Source organism: Oncorhynchus tshawytscha, linkage group LG31 (assembly GCF_018296145.1).
Source record: "Oncorhynchus tshawytscha isolate Ot180627B linkage group LG31, Otsh_v2.0, whole genome shotgun sequence".
Classification (NCBI taxonomy): domain Eukaryota; kingdom Metazoa; phylum Chordata; class Actinopteri; order Salmoniformes; family Salmonidae; genus Oncorhynchus; species Oncorhynchus tshawytscha.
The window spans coordinates 14694905-14718031 of NC_056459.1; the positions used below are offsets into that span (position 1 = coordinate 14694905).

The 23127-nt window shown below is 42.3% G+C and overlaps 2 protein-coding genes and 1 long non-coding RNA gene across 5 annotated transcripts in view; 1 reads left to right on the forward strand and 2 right to left on the reverse strand.

Moving 5' to 3' along the window:
- The window catches only part of LOC112229318 (trafficking protein particle complex subunit 9-like), a 319826-nt gene extending 316932 nt beyond the window's left edge, over positions 1–2894 (reverse strand). For all 3 annotated transcript variants that reach the window (XR_006080512.1, XM_042310185.1, XM_042310184.1), the window contains exons 1-4: positions 2807–2894; positions 1821–1963; positions 1326–1424; positions 573–928 (exon numbers count right to left, since the gene is read on the reverse strand). Coding sequence is in view for 2 of the 3 variants with exons in the window: in XM_042310185.1 (XP_042166119.1) it covers positions 573–928; positions 1326–1424; positions 1821–1949 (584 nt within the window). In the remaining variant the exon portion in view is untranslated. The remainder of the gene's footprint in view (positions 1–572; positions 929–1325; positions 1425–1820; positions 1964–2806) is intronic.
- Positions 2895–9983: 7089 nt separating this feature from the next.
- On the forward strand, positions 9984–12055 carry LOC112229265. Its single transcript, XR_002950157.2, has 4 exons — positions 9984–10324; positions 10622–10688; positions 10782–11085; positions 11169–12055. It is a non-coding gene; the product is annotated as an uncharacterized LOC112229265 (long non-coding RNA).
- Positions 12056–13827: 1772 nt separating this feature from the next.
- On the reverse strand, positions 13828–17984 carry LOC112229659 (SH3 domain-binding glutamic acid-rich-like protein 3). The gene is made up of 3 exons (XM_024395606.2): positions 17833–17984; positions 16269–16436; positions 13828–16085 (listed from the first exon to the last, which is right to left on the reverse strand). The coding sequence occupies exons 1-3, from the start codon at positions 17875–17877 to the stop codon at positions 16020–16022; spliced, it is 279 nt and encodes a 92-aa protein (XP_024251374.1). The 5' UTR covers positions 17878–17984; the 3' UTR covers positions 13828–16019.
- Between the last annotated feature and the right edge of the window lie 5143 nt (positions 17985–23127).

Consider the following 23127-nt stretch of genomic DNA (forward strand, 5'->3'; position numbering starts at 1 on the left):
ATATTAACTAAATATGCAGGTTTAAAAATATATACTTGTGTATTGATTTTAAGAAAGGCGTTGATATTATGGTTAGGTACACATTGGTGCAACGATAGTGCTTTTTTCGCAAATGCGCTTGTTAAATCACCTGTTTGGCGAAGTAGGCTGTGATTCAATGATAAATTAACATGGACAGCATCGATTATATGCAACGCAGGACAAGCTAGATAAACTAGTAATATCATCAACCATGTGTAGTTAACTAGTGATTATGTTAAGATTGATTGTTTTTTATAAGATAGGTTTAATGCTAGCTAGCACCTAACCTTGGCTCCTTGCTGCAATCGCATAACAGGTAGTCAGCCTGCCACGCAGTCTCCTCGTGGAGTGCAATGTAATCGGCCAAACTTGAAATCGGCCATACCGATTAATCGGTCGACCTCTAGTACAGGCTCAAAGAAAGTTTTTAATAACCAACTTTGTTAATTCCAAATTCATTGACCAGCTGAAAAACTATATAAGCAGCAAAACATGTGGATGATACCAGACCTATAAAACCCAAATAGAGTGCAGAAGAAAAGACAACTCACCTGCTATCAGTGTCCAGCCCCACAAAGTCTTTCTTCTCAAAGGGAACACAAAGCAGTGGTATCTTATCCCCAGACTTGTCTGTGGCTCTATCCAGCCTCTTGGTCTCCAGCACAATGAAGATGGACTCCACAAAGTCCTCCACCCTCTTCTCCACATCGGGACAGACATCATAGCTAGGGTAGAAAGCCACATCCGTCCTCTGCTGCTCTGCTATCTCCCCCTGCAACCCGAACACCAGGAGCCGTGAGTCGTACAGCGTGGCTCCGAACACATCCTTCTGGCAATGGAAACGGTCCGACGTTTGGGGCCACTCTTTAGCCGAACGACAGGTCGTCACGGAGATGAGGCCCACCACCTAGATAGATAGAGATGAATAGAGATAGATAGATAGATAGAGACAGATAATACTATTATTCCTGAGGGGAAATGTCATGCACAGGACAAAAAGACACATACCGCACAGCAGTGCTTCTCTAACCTCTCCTTGGGAACTCCCAGACGTTTCACAGTTTTGTTGTAGCCCTAAACTAGCACACCTAATTCAAGTAGTCAAGGGCTTGATGATTAATAGACAAGTTGAATCAGGTATGCTAACTCTGGAATACTTCAAATAGATGAAACGGCTGTGGGCCCAAGGAGAGGTTTGCGAAAGCTGCTGTAAACGACACAAAAAACAAAGTGCATTTCTGAAACCCAAATAAACATTACGAAAAGCAACAAACAGGAAAAATAAAACCCACAAAGCAACAAACCTTACGGTGTGTCTGGAAGTCTCCCCACTCGTTGTTCTCAGGGAGGTAGTGGTGACGGTAACGGATATAGAGGTTCCTCTGGGAGTCCCGGATGGACACCTTTTTTTCCCAACACCATGAAAAGGCAAAACAGAACAAAATAGGGATCATTTGACAATCAGGATCCAATGGTAAAAAAAAATACATTAAAAAACAAATAACTACAAAGTGGACAGGGGTTACATATTTCAATAAATAATAAGACATAGGCCGAGACTGTGTCACAAATGCCACCCTATTCCCTATATCAATCAAATGTATTTATAAAGCCCTTTTTACATCAGCAGATGTTACTAAGTGCTTATACAGAAACCCAGCCTAAAACCCCAAACAGTAAGCGATGTAGAAGCAGCATGTAGAAGCACTTAGTAGTGCACTACTTTTGACCAGTGTGGGCCCTGCAATAGGGTGCCATTTGGGACGCCCTCATAGCTAGCACACATAGTGAATGCTTACCTGGGCCACAGAGGTAATGCGTTTGTAGATCCTGAAGAACTCGTCCTCAGGGACGATGCCCACTGGTTGGACCACCACCAAGACCGTCTGATGGTCCTCAGCACACTGCATGTAATCTGGGATACTCATTTCCTTCTCATGGGCTATGAGGAGCAGGGGGAAAGGAAGAGGGAGAGAACCAAAGGAAGGGGGTAATTTAGAGACCTTAACCCTAGCGACCTCATCAAGTGGTTCGGACCTCTTGGCGTTGGGGTTTACGCTGTTGGCTTGACAGTCACTGGACCGGGGTTCAAGTCCCGGTTGGGCTACAATATGATTTTTATTAATGCCTCAGCATCTAACTACATTTCATTCACACATTCCACAGCCAAGGTTTGAAATCACTGCCAGTTGATCCTAAAGCATTCTGACAATAATCAGGTGTGTTACTGCTTGGTTGGGGCAAAAGCCTGCACCCACACAATTTCTCAACTCTCAGTATGGTGACCAAACATGTCATCATGTGAGTTATTTTAGGTATTATTTACAATTATTGACAAGACAGCCGTTGGAATGAATTGCAAACTACATACATCGCGAGCGTGACGCGTTGCCCATTCACAACAACACCACCCACCATGCGCGAGTGTCAATCTGGAGTATAAAGGATCTACCTAGCTAGCAACAAAGATAGAACACTGTGCTATCAGCTATAACCAACCTAGCTCCTGTAGCTATCATCATGGCTAATATACCTTTGTTACAGTAAAATACATTCAATTTCAAATATATTCAGAAATTGAATTATTTCAGCCATCAATGTTTACAGAATGGCTGCCTTACCAAGTTAGTTAGCTTGCTAGCAACACTGACAGTCTCTAGAAAGCTAGCTAACATTAGTATGACGCCTGGTTGCTAAACTAGCTGACTCTTCAGCCACAAACAGCATAATTCTTTACCAAAACATGCCAAGAATTCACATAATGTATGCGTTTCATTGATGTTACCTTGATATATATTGAACTAGAATTTTTTTAACAGAGCTTCCTGAATGAACTCTTCTTCTCTAGCTTCTTCTTATATGGTATGTTGGCGATCGCACAATTTAATGTGCACCACCTACTGTCCGGGATGGAAACAGGATTCCCCAAAAACTGAACAAACTACCAAAATACTACAAAACCAACAAATAATAATAAACTAAATCTAACAACGTTTCTGTTAAAAAATAAAAACAGATCTGATCCCTACAAGGGGAGTTTTTTCAAGGGGAACCTGGGAAGGTGGGTCTTCCGGAGCCAGTACCACTTGCAAGTCTTCACAAACTTTTCTTCCACAGCCACAATAATGTCACATTTCTTAGACTTTGAGACTTGTGCTGTACAGTTTATAACTGTGGCAATGAACGCCACAAAATCCACCTTTTCAACACACAGGGCATATTTTCACTGGCCAAAAACATTTACGACAGACTGTGGTTCATCCACTACCATATCTTCACTAGCATCACTTGTTTTCTCAATTCCTTTAAATCGCCACCGCATAGGAGATTCAATTGGCCGCTCTAACTTTTGCCACCTCAATCTCCTTCACCCACTCTAGGAACTGAGGATCATGATCCCCACCACAATTGCAACACCGTCGTCCTTCTACACACAGTTTTTCAGTATACTCTGTCCATCTGCACACACTTGAAACATGGCCAAATTCTTTACAATTCTTACACTGCAGTAGTTTGGGGATGAAAGGTCTTACAGCACCAAGCTTCACATGCGTAGGCATTTTCTCTTTATCAAAAAGAACATCTTCTTTTTCTCCATTCACCCAGCGGGTCAGACGCTGGGTGAATTGCAGGGCCCACCAACCACACCAGGATTTCTCTTCAGGTATTCAACCTGAACATCCGTCGACACCCCCGAGATGAGTCCTTTGACGGATGCTCTACTCTGATATTCAAAACACAAAACTTTTGTTGTCCGGATTCTTTTGAGGCCCACTGCAATCTTCCTCATCTTTTCCCCACCAGACCGTTTTCATTATTCTCTTTCAGCTACTATTACAGAATATGAATTTAGTGCATCACTGCCCTCCTATGTCCACTACTGGTACTGTGGGCTCCCATTCTCCTAAATATTTTGCTGTGCAAACTGGAATTTTGATTTGCTAGCACCATTGGCAATAGAAAATCATTCACCCGGGTATATTACATTGAATGGCAAAAATATATTTGCTTAATGTATGTTTCGTATACATTGTATCTTCTCACGCATGAAAATGAAATTCAGTAACTCATGGAGCACAATAAAATTATACAAGTGCTTATTTTATGTTAACCGTAAAACCAATTAGTTTGTGCCATTAGATTTCGTTGCTGTTTTACAGATTGTCTAAAGGGAATGAGCGTTCTATATATGTCCAAACCCACCTGCTATTGGTCCGATTTTTGCAACTTATATACCAATCACATCACGTTTTATGTTGCATTACCATTGTGATTGGTCTCTGAACCCATACACGACCATTTTCAAATATATCAAATCTTTAAGTATTCTTCTTTGTATAAAACCCAGATGAAGGTTAACAGCTGAAATGTTTGTTTACTATTAAAGTCAAATTAACTGTCCAGTGTTTCTGGATTTCAATGAAATATGACCTGTAGTTAATTACCATGTAGGGGAATAGTTTTCCTTCCCAAAAAGTCTAATTAAGTATGTTATAAAGCAGATCTTCTGTGTTTGGATGGGAACGCTTGTATCATCTCAGACAGGGGATGAGGAGCTCACAAGACTTCGGCTGGAATTTCGAACTCTGGCCTCCAGGATGGAATGAGCTGGACCTGATCGACCACTACAGGTGTGGTCTACGTGAGGACGTTCGTAGGGAGCTAGCCTGCAGGGACACCACCCTTAACTTTGACCAGCTGGTGGACCTATCCATCAGGCTGGATAATCCAGATCGAGGTCCGTCAGTTCCATCAAACCAGCACCTCAGATCCGACGCCGATGGAGCTAGGAGGTGCTGCTATGAGGGTGACCAGGTTCCCGGAACGCTAAGGCAGACGCACTGTCCCGGATGTATGACACAGAGCAGTGGTCCATGGAAGCCACTACCATACTTCCGGCTTCTTGGCTGGTGGCACCGGTGGTATGGGAGGTGGACGCGGACATCGAGCGGGCGTTACGTATAGAGCCCACTCCCAGCCAGTGTCCAGTTGGGCGTCTGTACGCTCCGTCTAATGTCTGCAATCGTTTGATCTGTTGGGCTCACACGTCACCCTCCCCTGGTCATCCTGGCATTGGTCAGAGAGTGCGCTATCTTAGTGGGAAGTACTGGTGGTCCACTTTAGCTAAGGACGTGAGGGTTTATGTTTCCTCCTGCTCGGTGTGCGCCCAGTGCAAGACACCTAGACACCTGCCCAGAGGGAAATTACAACCCCTACCCATTCCACAACGGCCGTGGTCGCACCTGTCGGTTGACTTCCTGACGGATCTTCCTCCGTCACAGGGAACACCACGATCCTGGTTGTTGTGGATCGGTTTTCTAAGTCCTGCCGTATCCTTCCTTTGCCCGGTCTCCCTACGGCTCTACAGACTGTGGAGGCTCTGTTCACCCACGTCTTCCGGCACTATGGGGTGCCTGAGGATATAGTTTCTGATCGGGGTCCCCAGTTCACATCTAGGGTCTGGAGGACGTTTATGGAACGCCTGGGGGTCTCGGTCAGCCTCACCTCAGGTTTTCACCCCGAGAGTAACGGGCAGGTGGAGAGAGTTAACCAGGATGTGGGTAGGTTTCTGCGGTCCTATTGCCAGGACCGGCCGGGGGAGTGGGCGGCTTTCATCCCCTGGGCAGAGATGGCCCAAAACTCCCTCCGCCATTAACCTATCTCCTTTTCAATGTGTACTGGGTTATCAGCTGGTCCTGGCACCGTTCCATCAGAGCCAGAATGAAGCACCTGCGGTGGACGAATGGTTTCGGCCCTCGGGAGAAACATGGGACGCTGCCCATGTCCGCCTGCAACGGGCCATCAGGCGGCAGAAGGCGAGCGCCACCGCAGTGAGGCCCCGGTGTATGCACCGAGGGATCGGGTTTGGCTCTCGACCCGAAACCTACCCCTTCGCCTGCCCTGCCGGAAGCTGGGTCCGCGGTTTGTGGGGCCATTTAAAGTCCTGAGGAGACTGAACGAGGTTTGTTATAGGTTACAGCTCCCTCCTGATTACCGTATTAACCCCTCGTTCCATGTATCTCTCCTCAGGCTGGTGGTGGCTGGTCTGCTCCAGCAGTCTGAGGTGCTGGAGGCCCCGGCGTATACTGTGCGAGCCATTATGGCCTCAAGGCGTCGGGTGAGGGGCCTTCAGTACCTCATGGAGTGGGCGCGGTATGGTCCGGAGGAGAGATGCTGGGTGCCGGTGGAGGACATCCTGGACCCTTCCTTATTGCAGGAATTTCAACGTCCTGCGCCTCTTCCTCTGGGTCATCCCCGAGGCCGGTGTCGGCGCGCTGCTGGAGCCGCGTGTCAAGGGGGGGGTACTGTCACAACTTCCACCGAAGTTGGTGCCTCTCCTTGTTCTGGCAGCATTCGGCGGTCGACTTCACCGGCTTTCTAACCTCCACCGATCTACATTTATTTTTCCATTTGTTTTGTCTGTATTGTACACACCTGGTTCCCATTACGTTTGAATTATTTCCCTATTTAACCCTCTGGAGCCATCATGGTTTTGTGCGTGTTTATTGTTGTCAGTCAGTTGTTTTCTTCTCCTTGTTGGAAGATTATTTTTGAGTAAAGACTTCTCTCTGTGTCCTTGACACCACCTTCCCCACATCACCTAGACTCTGACAGTATGCACATTTTCATTTGGTTGCGATCTGCCAAACAAATTTAAAGAAGTTGCAGCAGTAGCGTTCCCGCCTTCATCACTGCTCTTCTTGCGCAAGGCTACATTAAGTGCTAAAATGAAGCTATACTTTTTGTAGACCAGTAGTTTTAAAAGTGAAATAAAATGAGAAAAACAAGCTATACCTAGCTAAGTAAGCTGTAGTTACCATAGCACTCCTGATAGCCAGCCAGCAAAGATCTAGCTCTCCTGTTAGCAAGCCAGCTTATGTTAGCTAGCAAGCTTTACTCCATGCAGCTGCAGACATAGCCACGGGATGAAGGGGTGCTGAGGTTGCTGTAGCACCCCGTGAAAAATGTGAATTGTCTACAACAACACAAAATCTATTAGCACTCCCAAATATCTTCCAGTGGCTATGGCTGCAGATGAATTCTTATGTGGCTTTGCAACAAAGCCAGATGAGTACATATGTTGGTTAAGGTACAGCAACCATGGGTATTTAAACTGAATATGTTTAACATGGAGGTTTTTTATGATGGCTTCACTGGCAAATGTATATTTTGGACATGAATTTAACAACTGCCTCAAAGGCCAGACAGGTAATTTAGGCTTCCGTTGCAGCCTCTTGCTACTCCCATCCCAGGCAGATCAGTCTAAAGAGCTGTATCACAGGAAGAAGGAGTTCTGAATTGCATCCGGAATTACAGTTTTCTGTAGCTCAGTCGGTAGAGCATGGCATTTGCAATGCCAGGATAGTGGGTTTGATTCCCGGGACTACACATATGTAAATAAATGTGTGCATGACTGTAAATCACTTTGGTATATGTCAACTAATGCTCCTCCCTGGGAGGTCAGTCTGAACAACAGCCTCCTAGAAAGGTAGGAATCCTGAAAGGAGCCTTTCAAGGCTAGTTAATGGGCCTTGCTCCTTCCAGGCAGGCCAGTTTAAATAGCTGCTCCCCCAGGGGTGTGTTCAGTATGACAGAATGGTGTTCAGCATTTAGATAAACGGTGCTGTACTGAATGACCAGTTAAATAATATCCTGATTATGGTGGCCCAGACAGTGTTTGTGTGTATGGTGTACTGACAAGTTTTGCAATTTCAAATGGTCACACCTATATTGATCCGGCCACACCTCGCCACATCCACCAAACTGGAGCAAATGTACCGCAACGGCTGGGGAGTATTTATTCTGCAGATTCTGATGCAAAACATTTCATAAACGGAAAGAAGCTGGGAGGGATTTTGCACTGTTTGCTTCTTAAATTGTCAATGATTTCCGTAATGAACTTATCCCCGTTTAAGAACAGTGCTCACCATTTTGGGGAAACGTGTCGTTCCGTACAAACCGCCACGCAACGCAGTATACTTTGAACTGAACGCACCCCTGCACACAACATATGGGGTGTATTCATTAGTTGCAACGGCAAACATTTAGCAACAAAATCTAGTTTCATTTGGGCAAATTCAGGTAGATCCCTCAACGTTTGGTTCTGTTTCCTTCCGTTTGGTTAAGTGCAGTTCCTTGAGAATACACCCTTGTTCTGTGAGGTTTGAGTGTGCCAGACAAAGAGAGGTATGAATAGAGATATCACTCAGGCAGGCAGTCAATGTGAAAATTATTTATTGGTAAACTTTTAGTCATTTATTTTTAATTGAAAGTTGATTCAGACCTACAGGTAAGAAGTATATATTTACACACACACAAATACATTTATAAAAATGTATATACACATATAAATAATATGAATCCCTTAATATACATTTTTTTCTCTCATTCAGGTTAACATGTCCGGCAAAGCATGTTGGAATTGAAATGCTGAGTTCACCCCCCTTAGCAAAGGCTGTAATAGGAAACATGACAACTTGCACCAGTCCTCGGACATCAAGAATTGTGTTTCCAGATACCTTTCCGGAACCAACACTGAACTCATTCATATGTTCTCTCTGCTTTAAATAAGTATACTCAAAAACCAAAGGGCATAAAAAGAATATGGTCATGGGCTTCACCAAGCAACTCACCACAACATGAGGGACTTGAAGCAGAGCAAGAAGGGACTGTTATGGGGTCCTGTTGACCGAGTCTGATGGATGAGGCCATAGGGTGCCTGTCCAAGTACAACTACCTGAAAACATTCAGTCTCCTGCTACACTTCAAATTTGCCAAAGAAGACATGCTTCAGGCTGTGTCAGAGGTCATGAGAGGTAAACTAATACAATAGCTACAAGATCAACATACAGTATTTCAAATGAGTATCAAATAAGCCTGTTGAACTGTCTTCAGGCATACAGTTGTATTTTTAGTTTTAGAGGAAGATATTGGCCAAAAACATGGATGGGCCATTTCAGATGCCATTCATCCAGTTTAGTGTTTGGTTTTTTGAAGTCTGACTGTCCTGTGCTGATCTAGGATCAGGTCCTCCCTGTCCATATAATCTTATTCATATGATCTAAAAGGCCAGACTGATCCTATATCGGCACTCCTTTTCTCAGGAAGGTTCTGGCGGGGAGACGGCAGCAGCTTTAGCTCAGAATAGGGAATCACTGCTAATCCGGGCACTTCAACCGAATTCCTGGAAATGGGGTACGTTTCTGCCGATCACTATGGAAAACTGTTGAAAGGAGCCTGAATTCAAGCAATAGCATCACACACATTGGGGTTGGTCTTATTATTGAATTATAAATGTTGTGACTTGCTTTCATGTTAAAGTCAGTAGTCACTATTTACATTTCCTGCACATAAAATTACTTTCTATAGGGTACGCAATAAGTTGATAATGGCCTGGGTAAAATGATTGAGAGAAGGGAGACCCAGTGGTGTGGCTCATTGTTCTTTCTCCCCTGCAGTTGAAGCAGCGGAATTTGGAGCAGTGGGAGAAGCAGTTGGGAGTTGGGAGCAGTGGGAGAAGCAACGGAGTTGGGAGCAGGACCGATCAGCCTGGACATGAAGAAACTGAGGCTGCACAGTCATGTTAAAGCATTCCAACATTATATCGTCAGTTGCCGAATGTGGTGGTTGTAAAGTTTGTTACATACTTAGCAAAATGGTGTGAGGGATGTTGAGTGTTACAATCTTGGGGCTTTGCTATGTTTATAGGCATTTGCTAATTTAAAAGACTTTAAAAAACTAAAATCATATTTGCCTGCATGTTTCCCTGCGCTCAGGGAAGATGCGTATCCCAAAATGGTACAACATAGACAAGGTTGTACAATAGGTGGACAAATACGGCATGACAGTTATAATACATTAAGTTGATTTAAAGCTACAATATGTAAATTTTTGGGCAACATAAATGTGTGTTTATACATCTGTCATTCTCATTGAAAGCAAGTCTAAGAAGCGGTAGATCTGTTCTATGTAAGCTATTTGTATCGGTCCCTTTAGTTTGGGTGTCCTTTACTTTCAGTTTTGTTGTGTACACCAGCTGAAAATACTATAGTTTTGGTTATAAAAAATATATTTCACAGCGGTTTAGATGGTACAATGATTCGCGACACAATGACTGCCTGTTGTCTCACAACTGAAATTAGGTGAACTATTTGAATTTTAGCAACCAGGAAATGGAAAGATTAATGCATATTCCACCTTTGAGAAATTAAAGGTTATTCTTTTGAGCTCATGGTGTAGCCCATGAGGCGGAGAAGCTGGAGGACAGGAAGAAGGTGAAGTGCCGCAAGAAATCTGAAATAGGGTAAGTGCCTCCCATTGGAAGGGTTCAGTCTAGTGGACTGAAATAGGTGCCCGTACTCATTTTGGGTGCCTTTACCGTTCATATTTAGGTGCAGGAGCTCCACAACACTTTGAGCTAATATTCTATGAGGTGGAGGAGCTCAAGCAGTAGAAAAAGTGAGGTGCCAGTGCTCAGCTTCGGTGATCTCATGCCTAAATGGTTCAGTCAGGGATAATAACAGAATAAATAAACCAGCAAAACTGAAAAACAGCTACAACAAGCTGTTGTTCTTATGGATCAAACTGTTTCCTTCTTAAGGCAATGATTGACCCCCCAGTACCGTACCCACCTGAAGAGGAAAGCACAGGTGGCTCAGGGGGAGCTGGTATGTCCTTGTTTTTTAACTGCTGTGAATTGACATGATGGGATCATTCCTGCTCACCCAACTTCTGCTTGTAATGTGTCTGTTGTCCATTAGGAGGCAGACTGCAGGATCCTGGGAGTCCTGCTGGAGAGTGCACGTCTGGAGGGAATTGAAGCAGGTCAAGGAGCAACTCCAGCTGGAATAGGAAGCAGAGTTTGTTATCCTGTACAGGTCGGTAATAGCATGAGCAGGCCCGGAGGCTGCAGGAGGATGAGTGGAGACTGCAGGAGGATGAGTGGAGGATAAGTGGAGGCTGCAAGAGGATGAGTGGAGGCTGCAGGAGGATAAGTGGAGGCTGCAAGAGGATGAGGAGAGGTTGCAGACCCAGAGGATGTCCTAGCAGGGCTAACAGGACAAGGTACTGAACCAGGATGTGTGTTCTGAATTGCTAAATCACTTGATTAGTTGTGTCCCATGTTCATACTCGTCTTTCTCTCGTAGATTCAACACAGAACCCGTTCAGCCTGGACATGAAGAAGTTGTGAGGCCAAAAAGACAATCATATGTTCTTATACATTTGTACAAAGAATGAAGTAGACCAACTTCATGCTTATATGTTAGTTGCTGAATGTGGTGGTTGTTAGTTTTGTTACATATTTAGCAAAATGATGAGGGATAGTTTATAATTCAAAGAATAATTTTTTTTTAAATCAATAAACAAGACCTAAGATTGTGAGTTTTAGTTATGTAATTAAAACATCTATTTTCTTTGCTTGCCTGTTTCTCTGCGCTCATGGAAGAAACACTTTGTCACACAATACAACAAACAATTTATCATTGACAGAATAATTAGATTAATTTCCTTAGTTGGATATCTGCTATTTATCATAATTATCAACCTATAAAACATATGTGAAGCATATACAATACTTTAGAGCCAATCTGTAAGATTTACTCTTTGATTTGGAAGTTTTTGATCTAAATACCTTGTTGAGATTCGTACTAAAGATACATACCCCGTTGTTTGTTTTTGTTTTCATACAACAGGGCTGTCAAATTCATTCCAATCCTAGTGTCTACATGTTAATGTTTTTTTCTTTCAATTAAAACAACCAGGTGCGTGGACTTCTTTACTAATTAGTGACCTTAATTCATCAATTAAGTACAAGGAAGGAGCGAAAACCTGCAAATACTTGACCCTGTGTGGAATGAGTTTGATATGTATCATACAACAAATATTTGCAATTCTTTGGGCCTACTTGAAACCAATACACATTTCTATGAAGTGCTTGTGTGAACAGAATTGCACAGCAGTGAAATGCATTAAATGCATGTCTTGATGGAGGTACATTTCACTGCTTCTAAATAAATTGTTCTTTATCAACTTATACCTGGTCATGATACATCTTATTTGATCTACCAACATGACGAATACATAAATAGTAAATAAATGAACACTTTCACAAACATAGTTAATCTTTGATCTTATTACTGTTGCTATTTCACCACCAGATGGATGGATATACGTGCAGCATCAGATAAGGTTTTACAGCCGGTTCCCATCAAGAGCCATGCTGTGTACACAGTCACGGCTCAGTTCTCATCAACATAGAGAACAACTTGAACAGGAAACGTTGAGTGGGCGTTTTAACTTCCTGTGCCCGACCATGTGTCAATGTCAGGACCTGTACACTGAAGGATTACAAGCAGCCAGCAGTATCATGATGTTCTTACAGCTTGTATTCTCATGTCAGACCCGTGATCACAACACGTGAGAAAACAACTTTGATCGTGTGAGCAAATTCAGTGGACATCTGCTCATCAAACATCTCATTCCAAAATCATGGACATTAATATGGAGTTGGTCCTCCCGTTGCTGCTATAACAGCCTACTCTTCTAGGAAGGCTTTCCACTAGACATTGCTGCTGGGATTTGTGAGGTCGGGCAATTAGGCCTGGCTCGCAGTCGGCTTTCCATTTCACCCCGAAGGGGTTGAGGTCAGGGCTCAAGTTCTTCCAAACCGATCTCAACAAAACATTTCTGTTTGGACCTCACTTTGTGCACAAGGGCATTGTCATGCTGAAACAAGGAAGGGCTTTCCCCAAACTGTTGCCACAAAGTTGGAAGCACAGAAGAGTCTAGAATGTTGTTGTATGCTGTAGCATTAACATTTCCCTTCACTAGAACTAAGGGGCCTAGCCCGAACCATGAAAAACAGCCCCAGACCAATATTCCTCCTCCACCAAACTTTACAGTTAGCACTATGCATTGCGGCAATTAGTGTACACGGGCATCTGCCACACCCAGATTTCTTCGTTGGGCAGATGGTGAAGCGTGATTCCTCCTTCCAGAGAACGCGTTTCCAAAGGCGACGAGCTTTACACCACTCCAGCCGACGCTTGGCATTGCGCATGGTGACCTTAGGCTTGTGTGCGGCTGCTCGGCCATGGAAACCCATTTCATTAAGCTCTTGACAAACAGTTATTGTGCTGATGTTGCTTCCTGGGGCAGTTTGGAACTCAGTAGTGAGTGTTGCAACCGAGGACAGATGACACTATGCGCTTCAGCACTCGGTGGTCCCGTTCTGTGAGCTTGTGTGGCCTAAAACTTAGCGTCTGAGCTGATAGATGTGTTCACTTCACAAATACAGCATTTACAGTTGACTGGGGCAGCTGTAACAGGGCAAAAATTAAATGAACTGACTTGTTGGAAAGGTGGCATCCTATGAAGGTTCCACGTTGAAAGTCACTGAGCTATTCAGTAAGGCCATTCTACTGCCAATGTTTGTCTATGGAGATTGCATGGCTGTGTGCTCGATTTTATACACCTGTCAGCAGAAAAATACCACTGAATCAATATAGTATCTGATGAATATACTGTAGGTAAATTATATGTACTGTGTCCTTTTTACAATATGTTTTTCCTTCTCTCTGTTTTGACAGCTTTGCAATCGTATTTGTAATACTATTTATTGTACAATGAAGAATATGTTCATAACACACTCAAGACCAAATTAATCAACTCGTTTTTTTGAAGTGACAACTGAGTCCTTGGTTCACATTTTAAAACACAAATAGACCTATTAGCCATAATTCCTTTTTATTTGAACCATAATACTTATTTGACCCTTTTTCCCAATCTTCTTGGAAGACAACAGCATCTCATTAGCTATATTTTATTTTGTATTTATTTTGGCCAAAGGGGCTTTGGTCCAAAAGCAAAGCAATAGTTCGAAGAGAGAGACATGGAATGTTGAACATATAGTTGATAGAGAATAGCTACACATCATTGACCAATAACACATCAACCACCATCAAATGACAAACATTGTCTGTGAAGGCTGCCATTACAGAATAGAGGTCCCACACCTACATACCCAGATACACTATGCGTGTGGTGGTGCGTTGCCAGACTTTGTCTGAGATAGATGAAAATCAAGGTTCCTATGTGTGGAACCGGGGGTTATAATGATAGGTATGCTCTAAACGAGGATGACATACTGGGTAAAAGATGTGGGACTCTACACCTGAAACGGCACATACGCTTTTTACAACATCCCATGGAAGAGAAACCAGTCGGAAGAAAGAGTAGACACTTGAGGCACTAAAAGTGATGCCTTCAACTTTCCCCATGTGGTGAGTTAGTTTTTCTAAAGGATGAGATTGTGTCAGTTCAATCTGAAACACTTTCTTTATCCACTCAGGAGACAAATGTCAGTAAAACAGTGGGAATGTGAGGCAGAGTTTAATGTGCATAGTTGTCTTTACTGCATCTTCAAGCTGGTTCGAGATTGAATTACACATTACCACAGCTAAGAATTACACATTACCACAGATAGAACAGTAACAAGTCCTAAACAGTCATTGGGGCTTATAAATTCAGGGGATTATAATACTCAAACTCAGTTCTCTTACAGTAAGGATGTACAGCTGTAGTACCAGTAACAGTGTTATGTATTTTTGCGACAACGTCCTATAAATGTCTCTTTTATGTCTATGTAAGACCAATGATTGACGATCAGGTAATTCCCAGCAAATGCAAGTGGTCTCTTAAAAAAATACAGAGGTCTTTGGAATGCAGTAACATAGTGTAAAGTAAGACTATATCCAGCTGTAAAGCACATTCTCACATATTTATTGGCACCAAGTTTAACACTATGAAATGCTGTCTGTTTTTACCATATTCTGTAACTCTCCACAATGGACTCACCTTTCCAGCATGGACCTTTGACACCATTAGCATGATAAGCATTGAAATGTTTTGGACCAGAGTAGAATCCAGTTCACTTACTCTGTCTCTACCACAATTCACATTTCTTTAAGGTTCTGTGATTGTTGGCGTCTACGTTCTCCATGCTACGTTCTCCTCTCCATGTTGATGTCTACAGTAGGCCAACGTACATTTTGAAAATGACTTTGTCTGTCGATATGAACAACATGGAAGTCAAGTGGGACAGGTAAGGAAAAGACAACACCGTTCAATCTAAGTAATGGTAACCAAGTATTTGGTTTTCTGTTTGTTTGGTCTGGGTATGAAATGGCCCCTATCCCTACATAGGCTGTGTTTAGACAGACAGCACAATTCTGATATATATTTTTTCAGATCAGCTCTGAAAATGATCTGTTTGGAAAGATCAGATGTTATTGGTCAAAAATAGAATGAGTGAAAATAAATATCAGAATTGGGCTGCCTATGTAAACGCAGCCGTAGTGCACTACATTTGACCCGGTAAATATAGGGAATAAAAGGGTCATTTCAGGCCAAGATCGATTCCTGGTAAATGTTAGCCTCTTTATTAGTGGACCATGTACAGCCCAGATTATTTGACCTAATTACCACACATCTAGATTAGGCAGCTCCATTGATCCCACAGACCAGACTCAGAATGATTAGTGACATGAACACATCGGATCAAGCAGGCCTGGGTTCAAATACTATTCCAAATACAAATATAATTAAGCATTTGCTTTAGTCTGCATGGAGTGCCAGGTGGGTGGGGTTTGCCTTTTTTGGACATTTCTATTGGTTCAATTGCTACAGGAAAGCTTCAAAAAAGTACCACTTAAGCATTTAACATGATTTGAAAGTGTTTGAACCCAGATCTTGACCACAAAGGGAAACAGTGAAGAAAGAAATGGGGAGAACATAGTAAGTGGTGTATAAAACATACACAGTCATTTCAACAGTGGTTAGGTAAGAGTCCCGCGGGGTGGGAAGGAGTGTGTGTGCCTTGTGATTGGTTGGTTGTATTTGGCATTCATCATGGCATTGAGAAAGAGGGCGGGCACCGCCAGTGCGGCAGAAGGGTAGTCAAGGAGCCTCCCCGGGGGGACACACGCGACTCTTCCTCATCACGCCATCTTCAGAAACTGTTCCACTTTGTCCTCCTCCACTGCGTCCGAAAACATCTCATAGTTCTGGAGGAAAGAGACCAAACAGAGTATAAGGTATTATAAAGGGGTCATATCATAACATGTTTATGATATGTAAACAGTTACCTACCTTTTCATCTATACTTATTATCCTCATACCGTTAGATAAACACTCAACACACACACAACCCTATCATATCTCACAAATATTCATTCTCCCTTCCTTACCCCACAGTACTGATCCTCATTGAAGATCTGTGGCGGGACAGCCGTGGGGTTCCCTGCCTTGCTTCTCATCTCGTCCCTGACCTCCCCGCCCACTGAGATGTCAATCAGCTCGTACTGGATGCTCTTGCTCTCCAGTATCCTCATCACCTCCGCCTGCTGAGACTTCACCTGGAGGGGGAGAGGAAAGGGTCAGTTCAGGATCAGGGATCCATTGCACTTTTCACACTACTGAGCCTAGCTAAACTGAGTTTAGCAGTACTGGCCTGATTATACATTTAACATAGCGCTGAAAAGGACCATGTGAAAAGACATATCAGAGCCAGCACGGTACAGTTTGGTAAGATAGTGTGAAAAGGGTGCAAGCTTTACTTGTAGTACCAGGCACCAAACAGTCAGAGATCTGCTTTGTTAAATGTCTGCTGTTAAGAAGGGAGATAGAAGTGTTAATGCCACCCATCTATGATTATCCTGACAGAAAACAGCTAAGTAGATCTAAGTAGTCTGCTTTGCCTTTAAAAGCTAAAAGGGTTTATCTAATGTGTGGTTGATGATTAATTGTGCAACGCTATCTTGTTGGGCCGGATTGAGGAAGTTGGGGGATGGGGTGTGTTTGCTATGTGTACCCACGTCTACTTCACCCACCAACTACATACAGCCTGGCATTCCATGGGCAAGGCAGGAAGACACCACGCACTACTGAAAGCCGATTAAAATTACCATTAGAAAACAAGAGGAAAGCATAATAATATAATAATTTATGGCTAAACATTTTCAAAGTCTTCGATTAAAAAAGATCGTGAATCATATGACCCGATGGTTATAGGCCATGGATAATTTGGCAGTGCAATGCAGAGGCCACCGAAAAACAAATCTCCCTGTAATTGACACCAGATGTTTAACCACGATGTTTTGCATAAATTGATACTGTGTGTCCACGCTTGAGCGAATGCAAACTCTTGGGAAGTACGCTGCAACATCTGTATCAATTTGATAAATTCCACGAAAATCGAAATCCTGTCTGTTTATAATGCTTCTAGACGACACAAATAGTTCACATCCACCGTGCAGGCAGGTACACGGTAGCCATTGCTGACAAGTATGCTAACCTAGTTCCACTTGTCTAGGCATGCATCGATTATATCAGGTAAGTTACAGAATGCGAAAAATATGCAATTAACATGTCCTCATTATTCGAATATGTTCGTGAGATCTACCGCCAAACGCAGACAGACGAAATGAAGCAGACCTATATGACTTCCGTCCCCATTTTCGGGGTGAGTTTGCATTTCCTGGTCTGTTTTGTTCTTCTCTAAATAAAGTCGTTCTTCAAAAACGTTGCGATTGTATGGTGGACTGAATTATAAATTATTCCACACATGCAAACAATTACATTCTTGATCTAAAACATGGAAAATTCGCATTGTGTATATATGCTGATCAGATCCTGGGATGGATCGTTGACAGGGCGTTGGGTGTGTCTTTCAGACTGGTCCATAAAGGGTCAATTAGAAGTGTATCCACCTGCAAGAATATAATATATCAATGAATATCCGTTTCATCTCACCTCTCTGGATGCAGTAACGGTGGTATAATACAATTTGACGCCCATGGTTGCGATTCTCGATATCCCTTTGTGTTGTCACACGAACCGCGAATAGCTCTCTTGCCGAAGACTACGATCAATCGCCTCCCGCGGCTGAAAAGCCTCTATTTGCTGTGTGGTTTAAAGGGCCAGTGCAACTCTTTAGTCCTGTGTGTAGATTGATGTTCTACTAGTAGGCTATTTGATGGGACTGTGACATGTATATCGAGCCTGTTATTGGCATATAGTCCAGTGTGTAGTAAAGTTAAATAGCCTGGAATAAAATGATTACCCATATCCAATTTATAAAGATTTTTTCAGCTTTTTTGTTTGAGACTATATGAACATGAAGGGCAGTGGTCTAAAGTACTTAAGTAAAAATACTTTAAAGTACTACTTAAGTAGTTTTATGGAGTATCTGTACTTTACTATTTATATTTTTTTACAACTTTTTACTCCACTACATTCCAAAAGAAAATTATGCACTTTTTACTCCTTACATTTTCCCTGGCGCCCAAAAGAACTAGTTACATTTTGAATGCTTAGCAGGACAGGACAATTGACTAATTCATGCACTCGTTTGTAAAGGATGTCTGAGTGTTGAAGTGTGCCCCTGGCTATCCATAAATGTTTAAAAAATAATAAAAAATTGTGCCGTTTGGCTTAATTAAAGGAATTTGAAATGATTTATACTTTTACTTTTTATACTAAGTATATTTTAGCAATTACATTTACTTCTAATACTTAAGTATTTGGTTTTAAATGTACTTAAGACTTTTACTCAAGTAGTATTTTACTAGGTGACTTTCACTTTAGTCATTTTCTTTTAAAGTATCTTTACTTTTACTCAAGTATGACTAGAGTACCTTTTCTACCACTGATGAAGGGGTTAAACAGCCCAGGCTATTACTAAATGTTATTTTCCATGAGCTGCTTCTGAACAACAACAAAAAAATGAAAATTCTATTACAAATTAGATGGATTTCACTTCCGTTGGTCAACAATCAACTGAGCCAATGTGCCTTGATTACAAATCCTCCTCCAAGTCCCTGTTCCACTGACTGTCACTAAGCATTAAAAAATCCAACCCCACCTAGGCTATTTCAAGGCAATCATTTTGTTATTGTGATAAACACTGTCCAAGTAAATTGGGTAAACTCAGGTGCAATAATGGGTTATGATAAGACCTCCCATTGGGACTGAAAGCAAATAACAGATCTTTGTAAATCTGAATCAAGACTATGGTCTCTGTGTAACTGATGTAATGGTGAACAGTAGGCTAATGAAACTAGTTGAGCTTGGCATGGTGATGTAGACATTGATCACTAGCAGGGCAGTGAGCCAGGCAGCAGGGGTAATGTGGACAGAGTCCAAGCGTAGGGTTAGCTCCAGCTTTGTCTGCTGGTTCAGGTTTTTCCTACATGGGATAAAGAGGAGCTGAGCTGGGTGGCTTGGCAGGCAGCAGTACTGAACAAACCAGGAAGAGGGCCAAGACTGGAATCAGACCCCCAAACTGTGTCCTGGCAAGCCTGGTCAATCACAATAATTCAAAAACCATTTATTGATCAGTGTCTACATCAGGATGGGACAGCTTGTGATCGTTGAAGGGAAGCATTGTGATCTCAAAGTCAAAGAATATGGAGAGATGAAACCATGTTCAGACAAACAGATCTCATTCTGGACAGAGAGTCTGACAAGTAAAACCGATACTATGCCTAAAATGCCCATTGGTATACTGGTGTCAAGATTATACTTTGCGCACTTAACGCCCTTAGGCTAACAATCCCATTTCAGAATTTACCAATCACACTGTGGATCAGTTTCAGTCATTAATGAAGAGCACAAGCAGAGGACAAATACAATGATAATTTCAGCACTGTGATGGAGCATAAGAACAGTAGTAGGCTGTAATGTGTCAATGTTACATCGATCAAACCAAATCCTAGGGTTACTAAAATAGGCTCCAAATGTTACATTATTTCGAGGGATGTGACGGGAACACTATACCATATGGAGACAATGGATGGATACCCACTATTCACATGGATCCGTGGCATACCAATACATATCATTCGTGTTTCAGATCAGACGCTTTGCCTCTCCACATGGAGGAAGCAGTCGCCTAGAGTTCAACACTGTCCTCTGCTGAGCTGCGTGAAATGCTTGGAGACAGAAATGACAGCAACGTAACGGTTACATATTCCTTGCAATTTCATTGGGCGAGGTGAGTTTGAGGTTGCAGTAATAACGAAAGGAAAAGGGTGTGGGCTTCAAGTCGTTTTTTTTTATTTACTTTTTTTTTTTTTTTTACAAATGCCATGAATTTAACAAAGTATTGGAATGTGAATGCCCTGCAAATGGTTAGGATTTCTGACTTGTCTTAGTAAGACTGCATTGTTGTGAATGTTATTTTTTTCATCAGTCAGGGGAAAACTATACCTGGAGCAATGGCCACCTGTCATGTTCTCTAGTTGTTTTGTGCTTCACATGTTTAGCCAAAAATATATATATTTTATCTGTTTAGAAGTTTGGGGCCACTTGGGGTCCTTGTTTGTTGAAAGAAAAGCAAAAAAATGTTGTCCATTAAAATAACATCAAATTGATCAGAAATACAGTGTAGACATTGTTAATGTTGTAAATGACTTTTGTACTGGAAACGGCTGATTTTTAATGGAATATCTACATAGACCTACAGAGGCCCATTATCAGCAACCATCACTCCTGTGTTCCAATGGCACGTTGTGTTAACTAATCCAAGTTTATCATTTTAAAAAGCTAATTGATCATTAGAAAACCCTTTTGCAATTATGTTAGCACAGTTAAACTGTTGTTCTGCTTAAAGAAGCAATAAAACTGGCCTTCTTTAGACCAGTTGAGTATCTGGAGCATCAGCATTTGTGGGTTCGATTACAGGCTCAAAATAGCCAGAAACAAGAACTTACTTCTGAAACTCGTCAGTCTATTCTTGTTCTGAGAAATGAAGGCTATTCCATGCAACAAATTGCCAAGAAACTGAAGATCTCGTACAACACTGTGTACTACTCCCTTCACAGAAAAGCGCAAACTGAATCGAACCAGAATATAAAAGAGGAGTGGGAGCCCCCGGTGCACATTTGAGCAAGAGGACAAGTGCATTAGAGTGTCTAGTTTGAGAAACAGACACCTCACAAGTCCTCAACTGGCAGCTTCATTAAATAGTACCCGAAAAATACCAGTCTCAATGTCAACAGTGAAGAGACGACTCCGGGATGCTGGCCTTCTAGGCAGAGTTCCTCTGTTCTTTTGCCCATCTTAATCTTGGCCAACAAAAAGAAAAGATTAAGATGGGCAAAAGAACACAGACACTGGACAGAGGAACTCTGCCTAGAAGGCCAGCATCCCAGAGTCGTGTCTTCACTGTCAAGAATCACAAGCAATGGACATTAGACTGGTGGAAATCTGTCCTTTCGTCTAATGAGTCCAAATTTGAGATTTTTGGTTCCAACGCTGGGTCTTTGTGAGACGCAGAGTAGGTGAACAGATGATATACACATGTGTGGATCCCACCGTGAAGCATTGAGGAGGTGTGGTAGTGTTTTGCTGGTAACACTGATTTATTTAGAATTCAAGGCACACTTAACCAGCATGGCTAACACAGCATTCTGCAGCGATACGCCATCCCATCTGGTTTGCGCTTAGTGGGACTATCATTTGTTTTTCAACAGGACAATGACCCAACACACCTTCAGGCTGTGTAAGGGCTATTTGACCAAGGAGAGTGATGGAGTGCTGCATCAGATGACCTGGCCTCTGCAATCACCCAAACTCAACCCAATTGAGATGGTTTGGGATGAGTTGGACCACAGAGTACAGGAAAAGCAGCCGACAAGTGCTCAGCATATGTGGGAACTCATTCCAGACTGTTGGAAAAGCCTTCCAGGTGAAGCTGGTTGAGAGAATACCAAAAGTGTGCAAAGCTGTCAAGACAAAGGGTGGCTACTTTGAAAAATCTCAAATATAAATTATATTTTGATTGGTTTAACATTTTTTTTTTGGTTACTACATGATTCCATGTGTGTTATTTCATAGTTTTGATGTCTACACCATTATTCTACAATGTAGAAAATAGTAGAAATCAAGAAAAACCCTTGAATGAGTCAGTGTGTCCAAACCTTTGACTGGTACACACATTTTATATATAAAATATTTTGGGGGGCATTAATATGTCACATATCAGTTTGCAAACAATGTATAAACTAACAATTATTGAGTTAATAAAGCCGCATACAAACATGCTCTTGTTTTGCTTTCTTGAGCAAGGCAGCTCCAAAATGCAGGTGTTTAAGCCTAGCTCAGCTTTCTGTGGTGGTGGAAAATACAGAGCTTAGGGGTTGGTAATGTTCTCTAGTTACGCCGTGATTGGCTCAGTGTTCCGTCACTCATGGGGATACTACGTCACCTCAAAAACTATGGGCAGAGTAAAAGAATTCAAGCCCCTTGGGTGCTGCCATAAAGTTACAATAGAAGTGCCCATCCAAGAAGGCTCATGGTCATTGGCCACAGATAAAATGATGTAATATCTATCCTATCTTTGATTGTACTGATCATGTCAACGTCATACTTTCTAACTCTTAGCTAGCAAGCAGTCTTCATAATGAATCAATGAATTACTTGCAAATCCTTTTCAATCCTGTGAAGATAAATTATAGATACAACGTATCGGTGCTCATCGGCCATTGGACATAAACATTACACAAGTTGTGTTTTGGAAGGAAGCAGTGGCTAACTGCAAGTGTTGCAAAGCAATCACTATCCTGCTATTCAGTGGAGTGGGTGTGTGGTCCAAGTCAGGGTTTAAAGGTCTCTTTTCCAAGATAAACATTCAACACCATGGGCTAGAATAGGTTGAATACATTGACCATGCTGTCAATCCAGCATGACTTCTGCCGCGTTCAAAACAATTGGAAATCAGAGAGTAATGGACAAAGGGTAAACATTAACAAAGCCGGATTGCATCACAGTACTGTGGAGAGAGAGAGAGAGAGAGAGAGAGAGTGTCCTTACCAGTCCTGGCAGTGGGAAGACAGGGTAAACGCACCAACAATTTACAGATTATAAACTAGTCATGTATTACTGTACAATCACAACCGTTACATACATCATTTGACACCATGTCAATTGAAAATGTTCAATATGACACAGTAGCTTTCAAAACTCAGTCAACACAAGGTCAGGACTTTTCCAGACCAGAGAACAACTAAGCAAATATAGTCTAGGATTAAAGTGAGCAAGTAAAAA